The sequence below is a fragment of the Mastigoproctus giganteus genome, chromosome 3 (genome assembly GCF_048544385.1).
Source record: "Mastigoproctus giganteus isolate SK-2022 chromosome 3, ASM4854438v1, whole genome shotgun sequence".
NCBI lineage: Eukaryota > Metazoa > Arthropoda > Arachnida > Uropygi > Thelyphonidae > Mastigoproctus > Mastigoproctus giganteus.
Genome location: NC_143577.1, coordinates 110366360 through 110388156, shown reverse-complemented (window position 1 = coordinate 110388156; position 21797 = coordinate 110366360). Strand labels below are relative to the sequence as shown.

General features: G+C 37.9%; 1 protein-coding gene across 1 annotated transcript in view; it reads right to left on the bottom strand.

The window, feature by feature from the left end:
* The window catches only part of LOC150088220 (uncharacterized), a 115508-nt gene that overhangs the window by 44253 nt on the left and 49458 nt on the right, over nt 1–21797 (bottom strand). Inside the window, exon 5 of the mRNA XM_090370072.1 lies at nt 7494–7596. Within this exon, the coding sequence (XP_090226198.1) occupies nt 7494–7596 (103 nt within the window). The remainder of the gene's footprint in view (nt 1–7493; nt 7597–21797) is intronic.

Sequence of the window (21797 nt, the reverse complement as noted above, 5' to 3'; positions counted from 1 at the left end):
GAAATTTCGCAAGTTATTTAATGAAAAAACTTTCGAGCCTACAGACCAGTAAGGCTCCTTGAGTTGATGGAATATACCCTATAATCTTAAGGGAGGCGGCAAGCGAGTGCATTGAACCATTGAGGCTAATTATGCAAGCATCACTAGACTCTGGAGAGATTCCCTTGGATTGGAAAAGTGCAAATGTATCTCCCATACATAAGGGTGGCTTCAAAAGTGAAGTTGGAAATTATCGACCTGTCAGTCTGACTTCAGTAGTAAGGAAAATCATGAAGGCAATGATCAAGGGTGGAAATTCAGAATCATTTGGATCGAACTGAAATTCTCAAGGATACTCAGCATGGTTTTGTAAAGGGGAAATCATGTTTAACAAATCTGGTTCGCTATTTCGAAAGGGTCACTCACAAGTTGGATTTAGGGAATAATTTCGACATTGTTTATTTAGATTTCAGCAAAGCTTTTGACTCAGTCCCACATGAGCGGTTGCTTTATAAGCTGGAACAGGTTGGATTCTTCAGGGCAGGAGGCAGAGGGTTGTGATAAATGGCTATTACTCAAATTGGGTTGATGTAAGAAGTGGGGTTCCCCAAGGATCAGTATTAGGACCACTGTTGTTTTTAATTTTCATAAACGACATTGATGAAGGGATAGAGGGCGTGATGTCTAAATTTGCAGATGATGTTAAAATTGGTAGAGTAGCTAATGATCACTGTCAAGTTGAGTTTCTTCAGAGAGACCTAGATAGACTTCAGGAATGGTCAGAAAAATGGCAGCTATGCTTTAATCCAACAAAGTGTAAGGTATTACACCTGGGAAACAGTAATCCCAAAATAACTTATTCACTTGGTGGAGTTCAACTAAACCCAGTACTGGAGGAAAGGGACTTGGGTGTTACGATACGGTCAGACATGAAATTCTCTGAGCATTGTAAACAGGTTGCAAGGAAGGCCCATGGTGTCCTATCGATGATCTATCGAACTTTTGCAAGTAGAGATAGGGAAGTGATAATCCCATTATATAAGGCTTATGTTAGACCATACTTGGAATACTGTGTTCAAGTATGGAGACCGCACCTAAAGAAAGACATCGAGCTTCTTGAAAGGGTGCAAAGAAGGGTAACTCGTCTGGTGAGATCGGCAAAAGGGCGTCCTTATGAAGAAAGACCTCAAATATGTGGGTTGCAGAGTTTGGAAACTAGACACCTTAGAGGAGATTTGATTGAGGTATTTAAGGCTCTGAGAGGCATCAGTAAAATGAATGAGGATGAAATTTTCAAGATTATAAATGATGCTAGAACTAGGGGACATAAATTCAAGTTATGGGGGGGAAATGTTTAGACTGGACTGCAGGAAGTTTTATTTTAGCCAGCGAGTTATAAATTACTGGAATAAGTTGCCTTCATGGGTGGTAGAGGCCGACAGTTTGGGGAAATTCAAAGGTCATCTGGATAGTACTTTGGGGTAAGGGAAGCGCATAGGATGATAGGTTTAATTTCCTTTTTTTTTTTTTTATTAATTATTATTATTTATTATTATTTTTTTTTTGTTTTTATCATTGTTTTGTTCGGATTTTTTTTTTTTTTTTTTTGGCTGGTGCAGCATAAGCCATAGGCTTTCTTACACCATGCGGCCATTACTAATACTAATACTATAAGCAACCAATGAAATCTATATTGTGAAACACAAGTAACTGAGCAAAAAATCTTTTGGAATAGAAAACATACAAGCTTCAAAGAAAAAAAAAAAAAAAGGTTTAAAGATAAATTATATTATTTCATAAGAGATTTTATTTTTAAAATTAGTTTTATAGTAAACAACACAGGTCAGCAAATATTTTTTTTCTAATTAAAAATTTCTGCTTTTCCTCCAAGCTTTGGCTTTTTGAAGAGACCAATTACATGAATGTGATTAGACTGATTATACCATTCATTTATCTATTCAGCCAACCTATATGAATTAGTTATTTACTATTATTGTCTATGCATTAATATTCATGTAATTGTTTGAATTTATCTATATATATCATTATAAATTGTATAAGGTAAGATCCAGTGAATTACTGAAGCACATTCACCATCATGCCTTGAAAGTGTAAATAAATCACTCCAACAAATTCTACTGTCTGCAGCTCTTTCCAAATTAAATCACAATGACATACAATTATGATGGATATATATGGAAAATTTACCAGCTATACTTTGGCTGTACTCCAGGTGACCAGTACAAAGTATGGGTATCATGTGTTATTTGTATCACTTGTTTGAATGAATTACACGACTGGTCTTTTACCTCCCTCCACATCCATGATCTGAAGTGAGGTAAAAGACCATGATGGCGATTGTTACTGCCATAATGTGAAAGTAACTGGATTCTCAGTGAATAAGCACAAGATTGTTTATCCAATCCTGGATTCAGTGAGAAACCAAACCCTCATGATGACATTATGCCAATTCTGGTATCTCCGCAGCATGCACTAGATTCTTCAAAACATGAAATGGAATGCAATGAAGGTGTGACTGGTGGAGACCTGAGATCTTCAGCCAATCCTGAGTGCACACCTGACAAAAAGGCATCTGAGCTGGAGCCATCTACCAAAGATGGGCTGAATGACCTTATCAGAGATCTAGCCACTCCAAAAATAAAGGTGAACTTCTCCTCAATACGAGACTAAGATAGAAAAATCTGGTTATGAAGAAGAATATAAACATGTCTCACTATTGAAAAAGAAATGAAGTTTTGATAGCATTCTTTACATAAAACCACCTGCCCTGCCACTGTCATAGCATCAATGGAGTTTTTAGGGAATTGCCGCAAATACACATTACATCTGAATGTCATTTCTTCACTGAAGTTTGAAAGCTGTTCTCTTACATAATGGGAACTTAAAGCATTCCATCCCCATTGTCCAATCTACTTATCTAAAGGAGACATACCACAGAATGTCTCCTTCATGTTATAGTATGTCTAAAGAAGGCATACTAAAATATGAAGACACTACTTGAAACAATAAAATGCAGCACTCAGCAATGAAATATCTGCAATAATCCCAAAATCTCTGGTATGTTAAGGGGCATGCAAGGAGAGTTCATGAAATATTGTTGTTTCCTATGTGACAGCCATTCTACTGAAAATCATATCAGACATGGCCTCAAAGAAGAAGCACATATGAGCTAGGAATGAGTAGTTTGCAGTGTGCTCTATTAGTGAATCCAATGAAGATTTTCCTTCCACCTCTCCACATTTAAACTAGGTTTGATGAAATATTTTGTGAAAGCAATGAGTAAGATGAATTTGAGGATTTTACTACTTAAGTTAGAATAATTTACAAAGATCAGTACCAGAAAAGTAAAGGAGGGAATCTTTGGGGGGCCTCAAATCAGAGAGCTTCTGCAAGCTGAAAACTTTGAAAAATGCCTCAATGTATTAGAACCAGTGGTGAACCATAGTGGGCTTGCATGGACTCACGCGAGCCCATTGTTAATTTTTTGAAAATTTGTGAGCCCATTGTTGAGACAATAATTTATTTTACAAATGAAATCCTGAATGCAATTACTGAGTATCCAGAGCCGAAACTACGGTGGGACGAGTGGGGCACCATCCCCAGCATTTGATCAGTTATATTTTAAAATTGATTCATTTTTGATTTAATTACAGTCGGACCTCTGTTTAAAACTTCTTTATAGCGAACTTTTTTGAATTTCCCTTGGTAATTACATTTAAAATAGTTTCCGCTGAACAAAGAAAATTTCCATGTAATGAACAGTTTACTAGACGCAACGTTATATGCATTGTTCTCACCTCTAGCCTTTAGGCAATTTAGGTAATTAGAAAGCGCAAATTAAGGGTGAAAGGGATTACCATTTCAAAATGTTAGTGTCCCTAAAACCTGCAGTCGTATACTGAGAAGTTGCGCTCGTCAATATACTTTCCATAGCCACTCAGAGGATTAAGCAGATTCCTGACACAGATAATAGCCTCTGGTCAACCTGTGTTGTGGTTCCCTTTTATTCTGATAAACGGGCATATATTTTTCGAAGAAGTGAGTGATCCATGCCTTCCAGTAAATTTCTCCTGTTTATGTTTACATGGTCACAGTAGCTGAATATCAGAGTGATTCCGACATTTTGCACAATATTCAAAGAACTAGTGACAGACTGACATTAGCAATGTAGGGGGGGGGGGGATTGAGGCAACTAAATTATATGAACTTTACGAAGAAGAAGAAGAAGAAATGTTGGCAGATTTTGAAACTTCGTTAAGGCTTTCACTGTGTAGAAAATGTTCTAAAATATAATGCCATACAGGCAATAATTAAAAAAAAAAAAAAAAAAAAAAACTGTATGAATTATATCACCAATCTCCAAAAGACCAGTGTAAATTAAGGATTATTGCTAAAAAACTCAATGATGTAGAAACTATAAAGATCGGTCGTTGTGTTCGGGCCACGATGAGCAGCTTGTTGGTTGCAGATAGCAATTGCGGGTTGAAGGAATTATCCTGCTTTGTGCAAACATTTTGAATCAGAAGTTAAATATTCGGGATTATTAATGTGACTTTTCAATGGGGAATTTCTTAACGATTTAGCACTAATGATCGACATCCTGCAGGAGCTCTCTTACCTTTCAGAAGCTTTACAGAATCCACTGTGGTAAAAGCAGAAAAATTAATTATTCGAACTATAAATGCTATTGCTAATCTGAAAAATTCCGAAGGAAATTATGACTAAAATTGAGAGCATGTTGAAGTGGAAAGAATTTGAAGGAATCAAATTTGAAAGTAAGAACACATTTAAAAAATTAACTCGTGACAAGTTATTAAACACATTGTTTTATCCTTAAAGGATAAGTTATTAATGCAACAGAGCAATTTTAAATTAAATAATGAAAATAATGATTCCATGGATGACAAGGAATTGAAAGAAATTTTAAACAAACTACTCAAAATTGTGGAATATGAAAGGACTTTCATCTCAGCGGCCAGATGGCGAAAAACGAATAAGAAATTAAGTTTTCTGATAAAATATAAAATAAAAATGAATGATTTTATTGATTTTAGATAAACCGTCAAAAACAGTTTACCTTTAAAATCAAGTGAAATTCCCTTTTCAATAAAGAAAGCCAGAAATATCTTTGAAACCATTGGGATTAGCAGTGTTGAGCGAGCTTTCAGCATAATGAATACTGAGTGAATGAATGAACAACGTTGACAATTAAATATGTTTCAGATTATTATGATCTAAATGGAAAACCATTGCTTCAATTTCATCCGGATTGTTACGTCAAATCATTCCTCTGTAATCATTGCTCAGCTATTGAGCAAAGTAGAAGATTGACAACAAATATTAATAAAGAAATAAATTGCATATGGCAATTTTTAGAATAAATTTTTCTTGAATATTTGTGTAATCATTTTTTTTTGTGTAATATCTGCTTTTATACTGTGGGACGTTTTGTGATAGTTTTTATGTTATTTGTGATATGGGAAATATTTCATGTTATTTTTTATTTGCAATATTAAAATTTTATCATGAAAAAAAATGTATCTATTATATTTTCCTAGTTGTTCAAAAAAAGGCGAATAAAAAAGTTGTGCATGTGCCGAGCACACACGGTAGATGGCGAGGTGTTGGACGACCATGGCTCATCGATGCTCGACGTGAGCGAAGGCTCTCCCGGATGGTACGCGGCAACAGAAGGGCAACTGTGATGCAACTCGCTGGTAATTGGAATACTGGTTACAGGAGTAATGTGTCACAACACACAGTACATTGAACCCTGCTGAAAATGGAAGGCTGCGTAGCCACAGGCCGCTACGAGTGCCCAAGCTAACCACAGTTCACCAGTGACAGTGCCTACAATGGGCATGCGAGCATCGAAACTGGACCTTGAGTGATTGGAAGAAGGTCATCTGGTCAGATGAATCACGTTTCCTGTTGCACCATGTGGACAGCCAGGTATGTATGCGTCATTTACCTGGGGAAGTGATGGCACCTGGATGTACCGTGGGGCAAAAACAAGCTGGTGGGGGCATGTCATGCTTTGGGCGATGTTCTGCTGGGATACCCTGGGTCCAGTCATCCATGTGCCAGGCACTCTGATGTCGACCACCTACCTAAACGTCATTGTTGACCAGGGTACATCCTCTCATGGCAACGGTCTTCCCCTCTGATAGTGCAGTCTTTCGGCAGGATAATGTGCCATGCCACACCGTCTGGATTGTTCGAGACTGGATCGCGGAACATGAGGAAGACTTCCAGATATTGCCCTGGCCTCCAGATTACCCAGACATCAATCCCATCGAGCATCCGTGGTTTGTGTTGGAACAGCAACTCCAATCTGCAGCGTCTCAACCATGGACCTTGCAGGAGTTAAAGGATCTGCTGGTTATGTGTTGGCACCAGATACCACAAGACACATTTAGAAATCTTGTAGTGCCCATGCCTCACTGGGTAAGAGCTGTTTTGGCTGCAGGTGGAGGACCAGCATCATATTAGGTAGGTGGCCGTAATGTTTTAGCTCATCGATGTATATCACTACTTATAAAATGTGTTTTTATGCTCTGGCATGATCAATATAAGTCTGAGGAGTTTACAACTTATGTAACTGCATAAGCATCTAGAAAAAATGAGCAGTCATTAGCAAATTCATTTTCATTCAGCAAAAGTAGGTGAGTAGTGATACAAACATGATCCAGCAAGTTTATAGTGAAGAATCCATCTCAAGGTTGCAAGTATGCCAGTGGTTTCAGGCATTTGAAGTAGTCCATGACACTTCAAGGTAGGATAATAACAATCACTGACAAGCAGAAGTTCATAATGAGGACCTCATTACTTACACTCATTATCAGATAAACAGGTGATAAGTTACTAAGTTCACTAGTATTTTGCATAGTACTTACAATGCCATTCCCTGTGATGAGTGCAATACGCAACACATGCATGTGTATGCAACTGGTTCCACAAAATCATTTGGGCAACATATAGAGAGAATGTTCTCTCCCATAATATGTGAAATAATTAAATGAGTTGATCACAGGCCAGCTAAAGAGTTTTCACCTTGAGTAAAATATGGCAATATCTTTATGATCTACAACTAAAACATCATACATTTTATAGGCAATCTCTTTAATCTCCATAAAGGCAGATTTCAAGCTGCAGGACTGCTTCCAGAATGTATGCGAATATGTTAAAAGTTCAAAAATTATCTAAAAAAAGTAAAGTGCAGCCATTATCAACCCACTGCAGGATGGAAGCCTCCTCAACAATTCATGCTGAGGGAAATGGACCATAATCTGCCACGCTGGTCCAGTGCGGGTTGGCAGATCGACCGTATTCAGCAGTCAGGGGCTTGAACCCCGGTCTACTCAAAGAGCGTGTGCTACTGCACTCCCGCTCCTGCCCACTCGGCTTATCTAACTCCACCTTATATGCACAGATTATTAGATTACAGAGATTTTAATGAATAGTTAAAAAAATAAGTTATTGAAAAATCTTACACGGAGAAGGTTGTTAAAAACTGGATTCAATGTATGCTTTTTTATCTTTGTTTTCCTTTTTCCACTCTTTGCTTTATCTGGTAACAGATATGCCTTAACATACCTATTAAAAAATAAGAACATTTCAGCAAAATTCAATTAAATGTTAATTCCTATAGAAAAAGAATAGTAACACCTATAAAATTCATTTTTGTGATTTGTGCAGCATTTTTACCTGGATAGGAATGTACAGAATGCAATAGGATATCTGGGAGGCTGCTTTTGGGAAAAAGTTGTATGGGGGGGAGCAAAATCACATTTGTCACCTCTGCATTTAAAGAAGGATGATGCAGAAATGAAAGCTTGCCTCCTCAGGTGCTTAACCTAGTCTACATTACTGTTATGATGTTAACTGAAAACAAGGTAGTACTGTTAAGTAAATTAAACCATTTTCATATGCTGTGCAACTGATTTCATATGCCACCAAACAAGCCTTCTAAAGGATGTTAGCTTATATCAACGTTTAATATAAGTTGATACAGTTATACTACAGTTAACGAGAGTAATGAAAAGTTCATAGCTTCACACAGAAATAACGACATTAAAATCATGAATAATATTACCTTGTTTGATCATTTGGTCCATTGCATAAACAAATAAATAAAATTGAAGTAGCTGCAATTTCATACAACTTCATCTTTTAGTCATATTTATCACAGCAAAAGGACTCAAAACTTACTGGTTCAATAAATGTGAAGTTTTGGAACCCCTTTCGGAATTCTATATAAAAAATTTCAATTTGGTTGAAAAATACAGAGTGAGTTTTTGTTCACTTGTCCAAAAATAATAAAAGTTTAGCAAATAAATTTAATAAAATTTTATTAAAACATAAAGAAAACTGCAAGAGGGCTAAGTGCAAAAGAAGCTAAAGAAAAATCTTGGAAAGGGTTTTTGAAAGATAGGGTAAACAAGCATCAGTAAGGTGGAAAACTGTTTTAGCATCCAGTTAAAATGTTTAGAATGATGGGAATAACCATAATTAAAGTAATCAAAAATGACAAGGGAAAAGTTAAAACAGAAGGGAAAAATATATTAGAAGTTGAGTAAATACTTTGATGATTTGCAAAATTAAGGAGCTGAAAGCATCACTGAAGAGCAAAAATTTAAATGGGAGAGGGGCATTTTTAGGTACAAAATATCATGGAAAATTATCAAGAATGGAAAGGTAGCAAGTGTAGAAGAAAACTGACCTGAAATGTTGAAGCCTGGTGGGGAAATATTATTATGGGAGCCACCCAAGTTCCAGAATACTGGACCAAGGCATTACTTGTATCAACATATAAAAAGGAAAAAAAAGCTGAAGTGAGGAATTTCAGTAAAGTTCTCAGTATACCACACAGTCCTCTGTGGTAGCTTAGTGTGAGCACAAATGGTTACTTGTTTGGAGAGGTCTGGTTTCATTGCTATCTGTGACCGGAAGAATTGTTCAGGCATCTTCAATCAAGGTTGTAGTAAGCAATCTCAGACAAGGGAGCAGGAGTTTATTCACAACATTATTCTGAATTTTTCTGACAATATAATGCGGTTTTTAGTGCATTAATACATATATTATATGGACATTGGGATCTGAAATTCAATATTAATAGGAGGGAGGCAAAGGATATGACTATGAAAGGAAAAAGGAATTGCTTCCTACACATAGCTGCAGCTGTATAGTAATGAAATAATAAGGAAGTAAAATCTATATAACTTAGAGAAGAGGGCTGAAAACATTGTTGGATGTAACTGTGGAGAGAACAGTCAGGTTTTAGGCTAAATAGTGAATGACAAAATCATAAAGTAAAGTCATAGGCGCATAATGAGATGAATCATCGCATAATCAGATGAACTAATGAGACATATGGCAGAGAAGAAAAATGCATGGGATACATATAAATTAACATGTGACACAGAAGCCTATGATAGATATAAGTTGATCTGTAACCAAGTTACAAAGGAGGTTATAGGCAGGCGAAGGCAGATTAAGAGAAATCTTTGCAAAGGATGAAAAGAAAAATAGCAAAGAGTTCTTTACTTATGTAAACTCTAGACGGAAGGGGATGAATCAGATTGGTCCACTTGATATCGATGGTTCAACTGTTCGTGATCCTGCTCAGGTAGCTAACAAACTAAATGAATATTTTGCATCGAAATTCACACATGAGGAGTTATTCAGTGAGGGGAATGCTAGAGGTAGAGGTATATTCAACTCTGGCAGTAAGCTAGATAATCTTGTAATAACTGAGAGTACAGTGGAAGAAAAATTGTTGAAGATAAACACAAGAAAAGCACCTGGGGTGGATGGGATCTATCCAGTTATATTAAAGGAGGCAGCAAAGGAAGTAAGCAAACCCTTAGCCATAATTATGAGAGCTTCCTTGGACTCAGGGGAGGTACCCATAGACTGGAGATGTGCAAATGTGACCCCAATTCACAAAGGAGGATCAAAGGCTGACACAAGTAATTATAGACCTGTGAGTCTAACTTCTGTTCCAGGAAAATTAATGGAGGCACTGGTTAAAGAAGCACTGCAGGATCATCTAGACAAGACTTCAGTTATACCTTGGACATGGTTTTGTTAAGGGAAAGTCTTGCCTGACCAATTTGATTGGATGCTATGATGCAGTCACAAAAGAACTGGATGCAGGGAATAACTTTGATATTATATATTTGGAACTTGGAAAGGCTTTTGATACTGTTGCACATGGAAGACTGCTGCATAAATTGGAGCAGTGTGGCATTGGAGGCAAATTGCTGCTATGGATAAAGGGATGGTTGAGGGGGAGAAGACAGAGAGTGGTAATCAATGGACACTACTCATTGTGGACTAATGTTATTAGTGGAGTACCTCAGGGTTCAGTGTTGGGTCCATTATTGTTTTCTGTATTTATAAATGTTTTTGGATGATGGGATGTCAAGCTTAATGTCCAAGTTTGTAGATGATACAAAGGTTGGCAGGGTTGTTAAGGCCACAACTCACACTATGCTGCTGCAACAGGATCTGAAAAGGTTGAGCAGATGGGCTGAGAGGTGCAAAATGAAGTTTAACATTGACAAATGTAAAGTACTACATATGGGAAACAGAAACCCCAGAGCAACGTATCAACTCTGTGGTACTACACTGACAGTGGTAGAGAATGAAAAGGACCTGGGGGTAATTGTGCAGGCAGATATGAAGTTCTCTGAGCAGTGTAGATGAGCTGTAAGGTGCCTCCATAGACAGGTGGGCAAGAGCAGCAGTGCGTAGCACATGCTTCTTGATTAGACCGGGGTTCGAGCCCGTGACCACCAAATACGGAGGATGCGGAAAGGTCAGGGAATGACCATCGCATATCCCCGGAGCAATATGGCCTTAGCTGCTAATGCTCCTAAAAAAAAAAAAAAAAAACCAAACGGGCTGCAAGAGTAGCTCATGGTGTCTTGTCAATGATATACAGCAATTTTTCTAGCAGAGATAAGGAGGTGATTATTCCCTTGTATAAGGCAATGGTCAGGCCACACCTTGAGTACTGTATACAGGTCTGGAGGCCTCATTTCAAGAAGGATGTTGAGCTGCTGGAACGAGTACAGAGAAGGGCAACAAGATTAGTGAATGGAACAAAGGGTTGCTCTTACAAAGAAAGGCTTAAGTTTTGCAAATTACAGTGTCTGGAGACTAGGCACATGCGAGGTGATCTGATAGAGGTGGATAAAGCCTTGAATGGTTTGAGCATGCTCAATGCTGATGGGATTCTTCCTCTTGCTCAGAATAATCACCTGAGAAGGCATAAATTTAAATTGAGGAAGGACAGATGTACCTAGGATAGATATGTGGAAATTTGCCTTTAGCCAGTGGGTAGTTGGTTGGTGGAACAGACTTCCATCCCTTGTTGTGGAAGTTGATAACCTAAATAAATTTAAGGCTCAGCTGGACAGGTATTTCGAACGAATGGAGGGGCGAAGTAGAAGTGTTTTTTTTTTTTTTTTTTTTTTGGCTGATGCTGCATAAGCTTACTTTCTTGCATCATATGCCTCTACTAATGCTAATGCTAACAAGCTGAGTATTTGAAAATAAAAATTTCTGTTCATTCTTGATATAGACACCAGAAGAGTTTACATATTCACTGAAAACATATTGAATTAATTACTAAGGGCAGCCAAGTTTTTGGTGCCACAGTTCACAGTGGGTAATGCATTTTTCAAAGCAGTGTATGGGCTCAAACCCACAACCTCCTTACTTGTGGCCACTGGACCATGGCCAACCCCCAAATTTGTTAACACTGAAAAAGCATATGACAAAGTTACTAAAAATCTACTCTTTCAAATTTAAAAATTGGGCTTTACGATCTTTATTTGGAAGAAACAAAAAAAAAAAAAAAAAACCTTTTGTAAATTAAAAGACTTTAATATTCTGTTTAATTAACTAATCAGAGAGAGAGAGAGAGAGCAAGCGAGATGACACGTTCAAATCACCTACCAATATGAGACTCCAACTCATATAGTAAACAATCCACAAATAGTCCAGAGCACCTACCTTAAATAAGAGTCCATCACTTTTTCACTTTCTTAAATATTAATCGGAATGGGAGTGGAGTGTAAAGCTACTCTCTCCCCACTACCGCACCTTTCATCAGGACAGAAGTGAAATATCTGGCCAACACTCAAGAATTAAGTTAAATATAAAAGTAATGCTCCTACAGTCTCATTCGCTACAAATATAGAAAAGAAACCATCTGACAGGGCAGAACAAGTATGCAGCACAGGTAACAATGCGAATAAATATGCCATTAAGTGCTCGCAATGTAGCAACATCACTGGGAGCTGCCGTTCCCAAGTTGACATTGTGCACTTAAATCAAAGCAGATGAAAGAAGTTCGTCTGCTCACAATGCAAGTCCCATAATGAGAATAATAAATAATAATAACAGAACAATGGGAAGAAATGCAGCAGAATTGCACGTCACAAACACCAGCAACTCAGAAACTGAAGAACCCTTCCCACATGTTTCCAATGACATCACAGTAATGGAGTTGAATGGCTCATTAACTGACACCTTAGGTGGTGACGACTGACTGTTGTGACACATTCCCAGATGACTGCAAGCACAAGAAATGATGAAGTATATGGAAATGATACTCTTGACTACATAAAAGAAACCAAACATGCATTTTTACGTGCGTCAAATAGCGCATAATACAGGGGCATGGCAATGTAGTAGGGCCCAGAATGATCACGAAAACAATACAAATTGCATGCACATACTTAAATTCATATGCGCATGTGCATATGAAAATGCGTGTGTGTATGCTCATACATAAATACATATGCGCATACTTACATGCACATATACATTTAAGTATGTGCTTGCACACACACACATAATTTAAGTATGCGCACGCACAAATGCATTTACGTAATTGCATATACGAATGCACATACTTAAATGTGTATGCCCATGTTTACTTAAATTCTTCTTCTTCTTCCAGTCACATTGCTCCCTGGAGAGCTGTTGTGGCCACCAACAAATTCCTCCAACTGCATCGATCATGTGCTCTACAAGCGGCATCTCAAAGTGTCATGCCCAGAAGTTCACTGATCCCATCCATCCACCTCTTACCCTCGAATTTTCCTTCCATTATATTCTTCAACAGAAAGTTTTCCCTTCTTACTACATGTCCAAAAAAACTTGAGTTTTCTTTTGTTAATGCTATGAAGAAGAATTTTAGGCCTGCCAATTTTATTCAATACCTGCTCATTTGTTCTTTGATCAAGGTACGAAATACGCAGTATTCTCCTGTAACACCACATTTAAAATGCTTCAATTTTCTTCCTGTCAATTCTTTTCAGATTCCATCCTTCACATCCATAAGTGGTAACTAGAAAAATTAACAAATTCATGATTCTCAGTTTCGTCTTCAGGGGCAGATCTTGATCTCTCCATAATTTTGTCAGCTCAGTGACCAATGTTTTAGCAATTGCCTGTCATCTTTTTAAATTGGTTGACAGTCGCTATTTATATACATATTCAAATTACGTATACTTAAATGCATACACATAAATGTGCATACATATTATGCACATATGTATACACAAAAGCATATGCCCACGTGCAAAGGCACGCACATACATGCGGAAATATGTGCACATGCATATGTAAATGCATATGCTATTTGGTTTGTAGGAGCATTTGCAACTAAGGCCATATTGCTCCGGGGATATGCAGTGGTCATTCCCTGACCTTTCCGCATCCTCCGTATTTGGTGGTGACGGGCTCGAACCCCAGTCTAATCAAGAAGCGTGTGCTACTCACTGCTGCTCCTGCCCACCTGGTTATGGAGGCGCCTCAAAATGCATATGCACACTTTATGTGAAACAAACACATAAGCATTCATATGTGTATGTACTTACGCATACTATGCACATATTATTCACATATGCATATATATAAGCGCATATGTATATATAAATATGATCTTTCTTTGTAAGGTGCAAAGATACACGCATATATGCAGACTGTACAATATCCTCCGTGGCACTAAGCCAGGGGTTAACAAGCGGCAGAGATATCATCCTGCCAGAAATATAACATAGGATAAATAAATAACATACAGCAGATTGTATTTAGTTAAAAACAAAATATAATAATAACAATAATACATCAAATTAAAATAATAAAATAAATTAAAATAACACACAGGATAGTTTTCTTGAATTCAAGTTTCCCTGAAATTCTTGCCAAGCCGGAGCAATCTGACATCAGTTGATGTTTGTGGAACCCACGTGCAGATCTAGGATGAGCTGTCAATACTTTTTGTCATCTGCAATTTTGCACAGGTTGACGTCCAAGGATTGAGCTAGATGAAGCTTCAAAAAGGGGAGGAACAGATCTTTAAAATGTAACCTTGATGGAAGACTAAGAAGCATGGGAGGTGGAGTAAAGCACTGGTTGCGGGATCTGCCAACTCATGGCATTTAGGAAGGCAGATGAGTAACTCTCTCTCTCTCTCTCTGTATGCTGACTGACTGCACAGAGAGACAGAACGTAGATTACATTGTTTTGTGTGTTGCTCAGTATCGTTGTTGACTTTAAGTCAGACAGATGTTATTGCTTATATTGTTTCATTTGCGTACTTCTTTATACGGATATACATATGTACATAAGTTAACATATTTTATATAATTTTGAGTTCTAAAGAATTACAAAAGTGAAATAAAAAGAAAACATTTTACTTTAACTATCAGTAACAAGCCCAAAGTGAAAGAACAACTTTAAAATGGGTGTTCTGGGGGGATAATAAATTGCTGAATAATTTGGTATTGGCCAACAGGCTGTGTCAGATATTAATAAACAGAAAGAATCTATGAAGACATTTCCTTTAAAATTCGATGTGGCGAGTGATAAAGGCAGTCTATCGAATAGACAGACATTAAAAAAGGCAAAAGAAGTGTTGCTGGAAAAAGCTATATTTGGGTGGTATTCCTGTTCACAGAACGATCAAGTGGCATTGGCGTGCAACGTCAATGCCACCTGAGATATATAAAAATACAATACATTTATCCATATATCAATAGATAAATGTATTGTCTTTTTATAGTTTTTAAATAAAGGTGCTACAGTGATTTTTTTTTAAATTTATTTTCATCAGCACTACTTATATCATAAAATTTTCCATTTATTTGTGTTGTAAATTTTTTTTGTCTTTTAGGACTATCTTTTGCTTCACTAATCTGGATTAGTGAGGGTTTACTGTACATGATATCAAAATTTTTTTTGCATCCAGTTCCTTTGTGACCACGTTGTACTATCCAATCAAATTGGTTGGACAAGACTTCCCCTTAACAAACCCATGCCGTGTCTGAACTATTACTGCCATCTTGTCAAGGTGAGCCTGTAACTCCTCTTTAACCAGTGACTGCATTATTTTCCCTGGAACAGAAGTTAAACTAACAGGTCTATAATTATGCATCACTCTTTGAACGCCCTTTGTGGATTGGGGATACATTTGCACATCTCCAGTCCGTGGGGACCTCCCATGAATCTAAAGATGCTCTCATAATTATGGCTAAGGGTTTGCTAACTTCTCTCACTGCCTCCTTCAATATAACTGGACAGATTCCATCCATCCTCAAGTGCCTTTTTTATGTTTAACTTCAACAATTTCTCCTCCACTTTGCTCTCAGTTATTACAAAATCACTTAGCTTCCTTTTAGAGTTTGATAAACTTCTGCCATTCCCCTACTTGAATAACTCCTCATGTGTGAATATAGACGCAAAATTCTCCTTCAGTTTATCAGCTACTTGAGGAGGATCATCAATAGTCGAACCATCTATGTTAAGTGGACCAATCTGACTCATCCTTTCTTTCTAGAGATTACATTAGTAACAAACTCTTTGCTGTTTTTCTTTGCATCCTTTTCCAAAGAATTCTCGTAATCTGCCTTTGCCTGCCTAACCTCCTTTGTGACTTGATTAAAGACCAGCTTATATCTGCCATAAGCTTCTGTGTTGCCTGATAATTTATATGCATCCCATGCATTTTTCTTCTCTGCCACAAGCCTCATTAATTCATCTGACATCAATTTCAGCCTCAACCTTGAACAGTATTTCTCAGTTGGTATTAAAAGTCTAGTAGCCTCCAAGAAGTCCCTGAAGGCTTCCCGTTTAGAATTCGCCGATGGTATCATCATCAGTTGATCCCACTGTATAGACCTTTAAACTGTCTGAGACTACTGTAGTCACCTTTACGAAAGCAAAAATGCTTTCCTTTACCCTCGATGGTAGTTACATCTTTAAGTAAATCCCACATCAGTACACTGATCACTGTCACCTAGTGGTTCCTTTATCTGCGAATTCTTAATGCATGAATAACCACTGCTGATAATCAGATCAAGAAACTTCCTTTGGTTGCCCCTCGAACATATTGCTGTAGAAAATAATCCTCCAATAAATTCACAGAAGTCTTGCTAACATGCGATTGACCAACCCACAAGTTCCAGTCAATATCTGGAAAGTTAAAATCCCCCATTAAAAGAAATTCTGATTTGTTGGCCCACTCTATTTCTCTGCACAACTGTTCATTGTACTCATCAAAGTCATTAGGCCTATAACAGACTCCTACTCTCATTGTCCCTTTCCCAGTGCTTATGTCACACCAAACTGACTCAATATTGCACTGTCCGCCCATATAAACTGGATGCACTTCCTTATATTTTATGTTTCTTAACTAACAGCATAACCCTTCCTACCCTGTCTATACACATTGTACTCCCCAAATTCCAATTCTATACTGCTTATATCTGTGTGACACCATGTCTCTGATATCCCAACAATATCTGCCTTTAATGCCTTGATCAGTTCTCCAAATTCACCAAGTTTATTTACAATACTTCTACCATTGGTGTACATGCAAATATACATGCACCTGTCTTACTCTTGGTTACCCTAACACAGCCCATGTATTTACTTGTTCCATGATGACTCCCAACAGCTCTTGAAATCCCCAGCAATCTGCTCTCCAGGCTGCTGCTCATTACAACAGAAGCACTGCAAGAATCACTTTCGCTTCTGCATGTGGCTACTGTTAATCTTTTATTGTGTGAATCCCCTCCGAAAGCTAGCAGTTTTCTGATCCACCTAACACTGCCTTGATAGTATCAGCAAATATTCTTGCACCTTTTCAATTTAAGTGTATCCTATACCTGTAGATTTTTCTCTCCTGTTAACAAACAGAAACAGAAAGCCTTTGCTAATTACTGACTGGGTGGTGCTTACTCTCATCAAAGTGCCATTCAATGTATTCAATTATCAATAATTTGCCTCACCATCATTTTAATTTCACTTTTATTTTATTTTATTTATTATTTTATTATTAATTATTTGTTTATTTGTAGAGTATAATGCATTAAACAAACTCAGGCTATCTTAGCTTTTATCGGTTCTTATGGTCCCGTGCCTCACTGGGAATACTTATTCTAAATCCTTATGCTAAATTCTTATCTTACACCTGCTCTACTAGCCTGAAGGCTCACTTTGAATGCATTTATTGTACTTAGTAAACTGTTACTCAATTCTTTTGGCCTTATGGCTCTCTTGGAAAGCTTTTATTGTACAGTATTGTACTTTATACAATCTTACATGCAGTTGTAATTATTTTAGACTGATATAATGTTTAATCAATAATTTGATGGCATTAATCTGATCTGGGACACTCTTCTTACTTTTAATTATTATTTATTTCATAAAAGATTAAATATAAATACTTGTATATGTCCCATTATAAAAAAATCTCTGAGTGTATTGCACAAGCCAAGTTCCATGTTTCATTAACCCATGAACATGAAAAACTGCTATTAGCTCTCTGAAGTAGCAAATTTTCCAAATTCTAATGATGAATAGCTACAACTATTATATCAATATATACATCATATAAACTTAAAAAGTAAACTGTATTTTATTTATTTTTTTTAACTTAGAGCTTACAACAACATGATACTAGAAATCACTTTGTCAAGACTGTTGTATACATGGTGTTTCAAAAATGATGGTCAATAATTTAAAGTTGAAAAGTACAAACTAAAATAAGAAAAAAAGTCCCAGTGAACATTGGGCCGCAAATGAACCGTTTGAGATAATGCACATTTTCTGTTAAGATCCACCACTGACTATGGGAGCACTCTGAGAGGGTAGTCTGTATTGCTTAGACCTTATACACGCTGGATATGGTAGGGGTACAGTAATTGGCGATGTAAAATGCACCACTTTCGCTTTGACTGCTATGACTCAGTACACACTCTTGCAGAGCAACCCTCCTCGTCGAAATTCCTGGATTTTGTTCTCTTCTTTCTAACACCCTTTCCTCAATGTCAAGTGTTATGCTTCTGGGCCTACCTGCTCATACTCCATGTGCAAAGTGTCCATGTTACTATTATTATTATTCTTATTAGCCATATGGTGCAAGGAAACCTGAGGCTTATGCTGTACCGGCCAAAAAAAAAAAAATTTAGCATTAGCATTAGCATTAGTAGAGGCATATGATGCAAGAAAGCAAGCTTATTCAGCATCAGCCAAAAAAAAAAAAAAAAACCCTCTCCCATTTCACCCCTCCGTTCGTTCGAAATACCTGTCCAGTTGAGCTTTAAATTTGTTTAGGCTATCAACTTCAACAACAAGTGATGGAAGTCGGTTCCACCAACCAACCACCCGCTGGCCAAAGGCAAATTTCCGCACATCTATCCGACATCCGTCCTTCCTCAATTTGAATTTATGCCCTCTCAGGTGATTATTCTGAGAAAGATGAAGAATCCCATTGGCATTGAGCATGCTCAAACCATTCAAAGCCTTATACACCTCTATCAGATCACCTCGCCGGTGCCTAGTCTCCAGACTCTGTAATTTGCAAAACTTAAGCCTTTCTTCGTAAGAGCAACCCTTTGTTCCATTTACTAATCTTGTTGCCCTTCTCTGTACCCGTTCCAGCAGCTCTACATCCTTCTTGAAATGAGGCCTCCAGACCTGTATACAGTACTCAAGATGTGGCCTAACCATTGCCTTATACAAGGGAATAATCACCTCCTTATCCCTGCTAGAAAAATTCCTGTATATCATTGACAAGACACCATGAGCTACTCTTGCAGCTCGTCTGCACTGCTCAGAGAACTTCATATCTGCCTGCACAATTACCCCCAGGTCCTTTTCATTCTCCACCACTGTCAGTGTAGTACCGCAGAGTTGATACATTGCTCTGGGGTTACTGTTACCCATATGTAGTACTTTACATTTGTCAATGTTAAACTTCATTTGCCACCTCTCAGCCCATCTGTTCAACCTTTCCAGATCCCGTTGCAGCAGCATAGCGTCAGTAGTGTCCTTAACGACCCTGCCAACCTTTGTATCATCTGCAAACTTAGACATTAAACTTGATATCCCATCATCAATATCATTCATAAACACCGAAAACAACAATGGACCCAACACTGAACCTTGAGGAACTCCACTAATAACATTAGTCCACGTTGAGCAGTGTCCATTGATTACCACTCTCTGTCTTCTGCCACTCAACCATCCCCTTATCCATAGCAGCAATTTGCCTCCAATGCCACACTGCTCCAATTTGTGCAGCAGTCTTCCATGTGCAACAGTATCAAAAGCCTTTCTAAGATCCAAATATATAATATCAAAGTTATTCCCTGCATCCAGTTCTTTTGTGACTACATCATAGTATCCAATCAAATTGGTCAGGCAAGACCTGCCCTTAACAAAACCATGCTGCGTCTGAGCTATAACTGAATTCTTGTCTAGATGATCCTGCAGTGCTTCTTTAACCAGTGCCTCCATTAATTTACCTGGAACAGAAGTTAAACTAACAGGTCTATAATTACTTGTGTCAGCCTTTGATCCTCCTTTGTGAATTGGGGTTACATTTGCACATCTCCAGTCTATGGGTACCTCCCCTGAGTCCAAAGAAGTTCTCATAATTATGGCTAGGGGTTTGCATACTTCCTTTGCTGCCTCCTTTAATATAACTGGATAGATCCCATCCACCCCAGGTGCCTTTTTTATGTTTATCCTCAACAATCTCTCCTCCACTTTCCTCTCGGTTATTACAAAATCATCCAGCTCACTGCCAATGTTTACTTTACCTACATCATTCTCCTTCCTGAATAACTCCTCATGCGTGAATGTAGATGCAAAATACTCGTTTAGATTGTTAGCCACCTGAGCAGGATCCTCAACTGTTGAACCATCAATATCCAGTGGACCAATCTGATTCATCCCTTTCCTTCTCGAGTTCAAGTATGTAAAGAACTCCTTTCTGTTTTTCTTTGCATCCTTTGCCAAGGATTTTTCGTAGTCTGCCTTTGCCTGCCTAATCTCCTTTGTGACTTGGTTACAGACCAACTTATATCTATCATAGGCTTCCATGTCACCCATTAATTTGTATGTATCCCATGCATTTTTCTTCTCTGCCACATGTCTCATTAGTCCATCTGACAACCATTTAGGCCTAAACCTTGAACAATATTCCTTAGTTGGTATGTAAAGCCTGGTAGCCACCAAGATTAGTTCCTTGAATGCTTCCCATTTTGAGTTTGCTGTTGGTAACACCATCAGTTGGTCCCACTGTATAGAATTTAAATACTGTCTCAGACCATCATAGTCGCCTTTACGAAAACAAAAGCCCTTCCCTTTACCTCTGATGGTAGTTACCTCCTTGAGTAAATCCCACTTCAACACACTGTGATCACTGCCACCTAGTGGTTCATTTATCTGCAGGTTCTTAATGCATGAAGAATCACTACTGATAATCAGATCAAGAGTATTGCTCCCTCTTGTTGCCTCACGAACATGCTGATGTAGAAAACAATCATCCAATAAATCCACAAAAGCCTTGCTAGTGTGCGAGTGACCAACCCACAAATTCCAGTCAATATCTGGGAAATTAAAATCCCCCATTATAAGACTCTCTGATTTACTGGCCCACTCTATTTCCCTGTACAATATATTATTATACTCATCAGAGTCATTAGGCCTATAGCACACTCCTACTCTCAATTTTGATTTCCCTATGCTTATGTCACACCAAACTGACTCGACACTGCCCTGTCCATCGATGTCAACTGGCTTCACTTCCTTTGACTTTATGTGTTTCTTAATTAATATCATAACCCCTCCTCCCCTCCTGTCCTGTCTATCCTTTCTATATACATTGTATTCCCCAAATTCCAGTTCCGCATTACTTATATCTGTGTGACACCACGTCTCTGATATCCCAACAATATCTGCCTTTGATGTTTTGAGCAATACCTCAAATTCATCAAATTTATTTACCAAACTCCTAGCATTGGTGTACATGCAGGTATACATGCACCTGTTTCTATGCTTAGCTACCCTAACACAACCCATGTGTTTACTTGTAACGCAATGACTACCAGCAGTCTCTGAAATATCCTGCATCTTGTTTTTCAGACTTCTGCTCATTTGAAAAGAAGCAGTGCAAGAATCACTTCCACCTCTGCCAGTGGCTACTGTTAATCTATTAGTCCTTGTATCCCCCCCAACTAGCAGTTTTCCGACCCACCTAACACTGCCTCGACAGCATCAGCAAAAATTCTTGCACCCTTTCTATTTAAGTGTATCCCATCCCTGTAGAAGCAATCTCTCCTGTTAACAAGTACAGTCCAGGCTGAAAAAAATTCTACCCCTTGAGCCTTGCACAATCCCTCCAGGGCCGAATTGATCGACAAGGCTCTCATCATATACTCCCTCCTATCGTGTCTGGGCAGAATTGCAGACACTTTCAAGTTCAA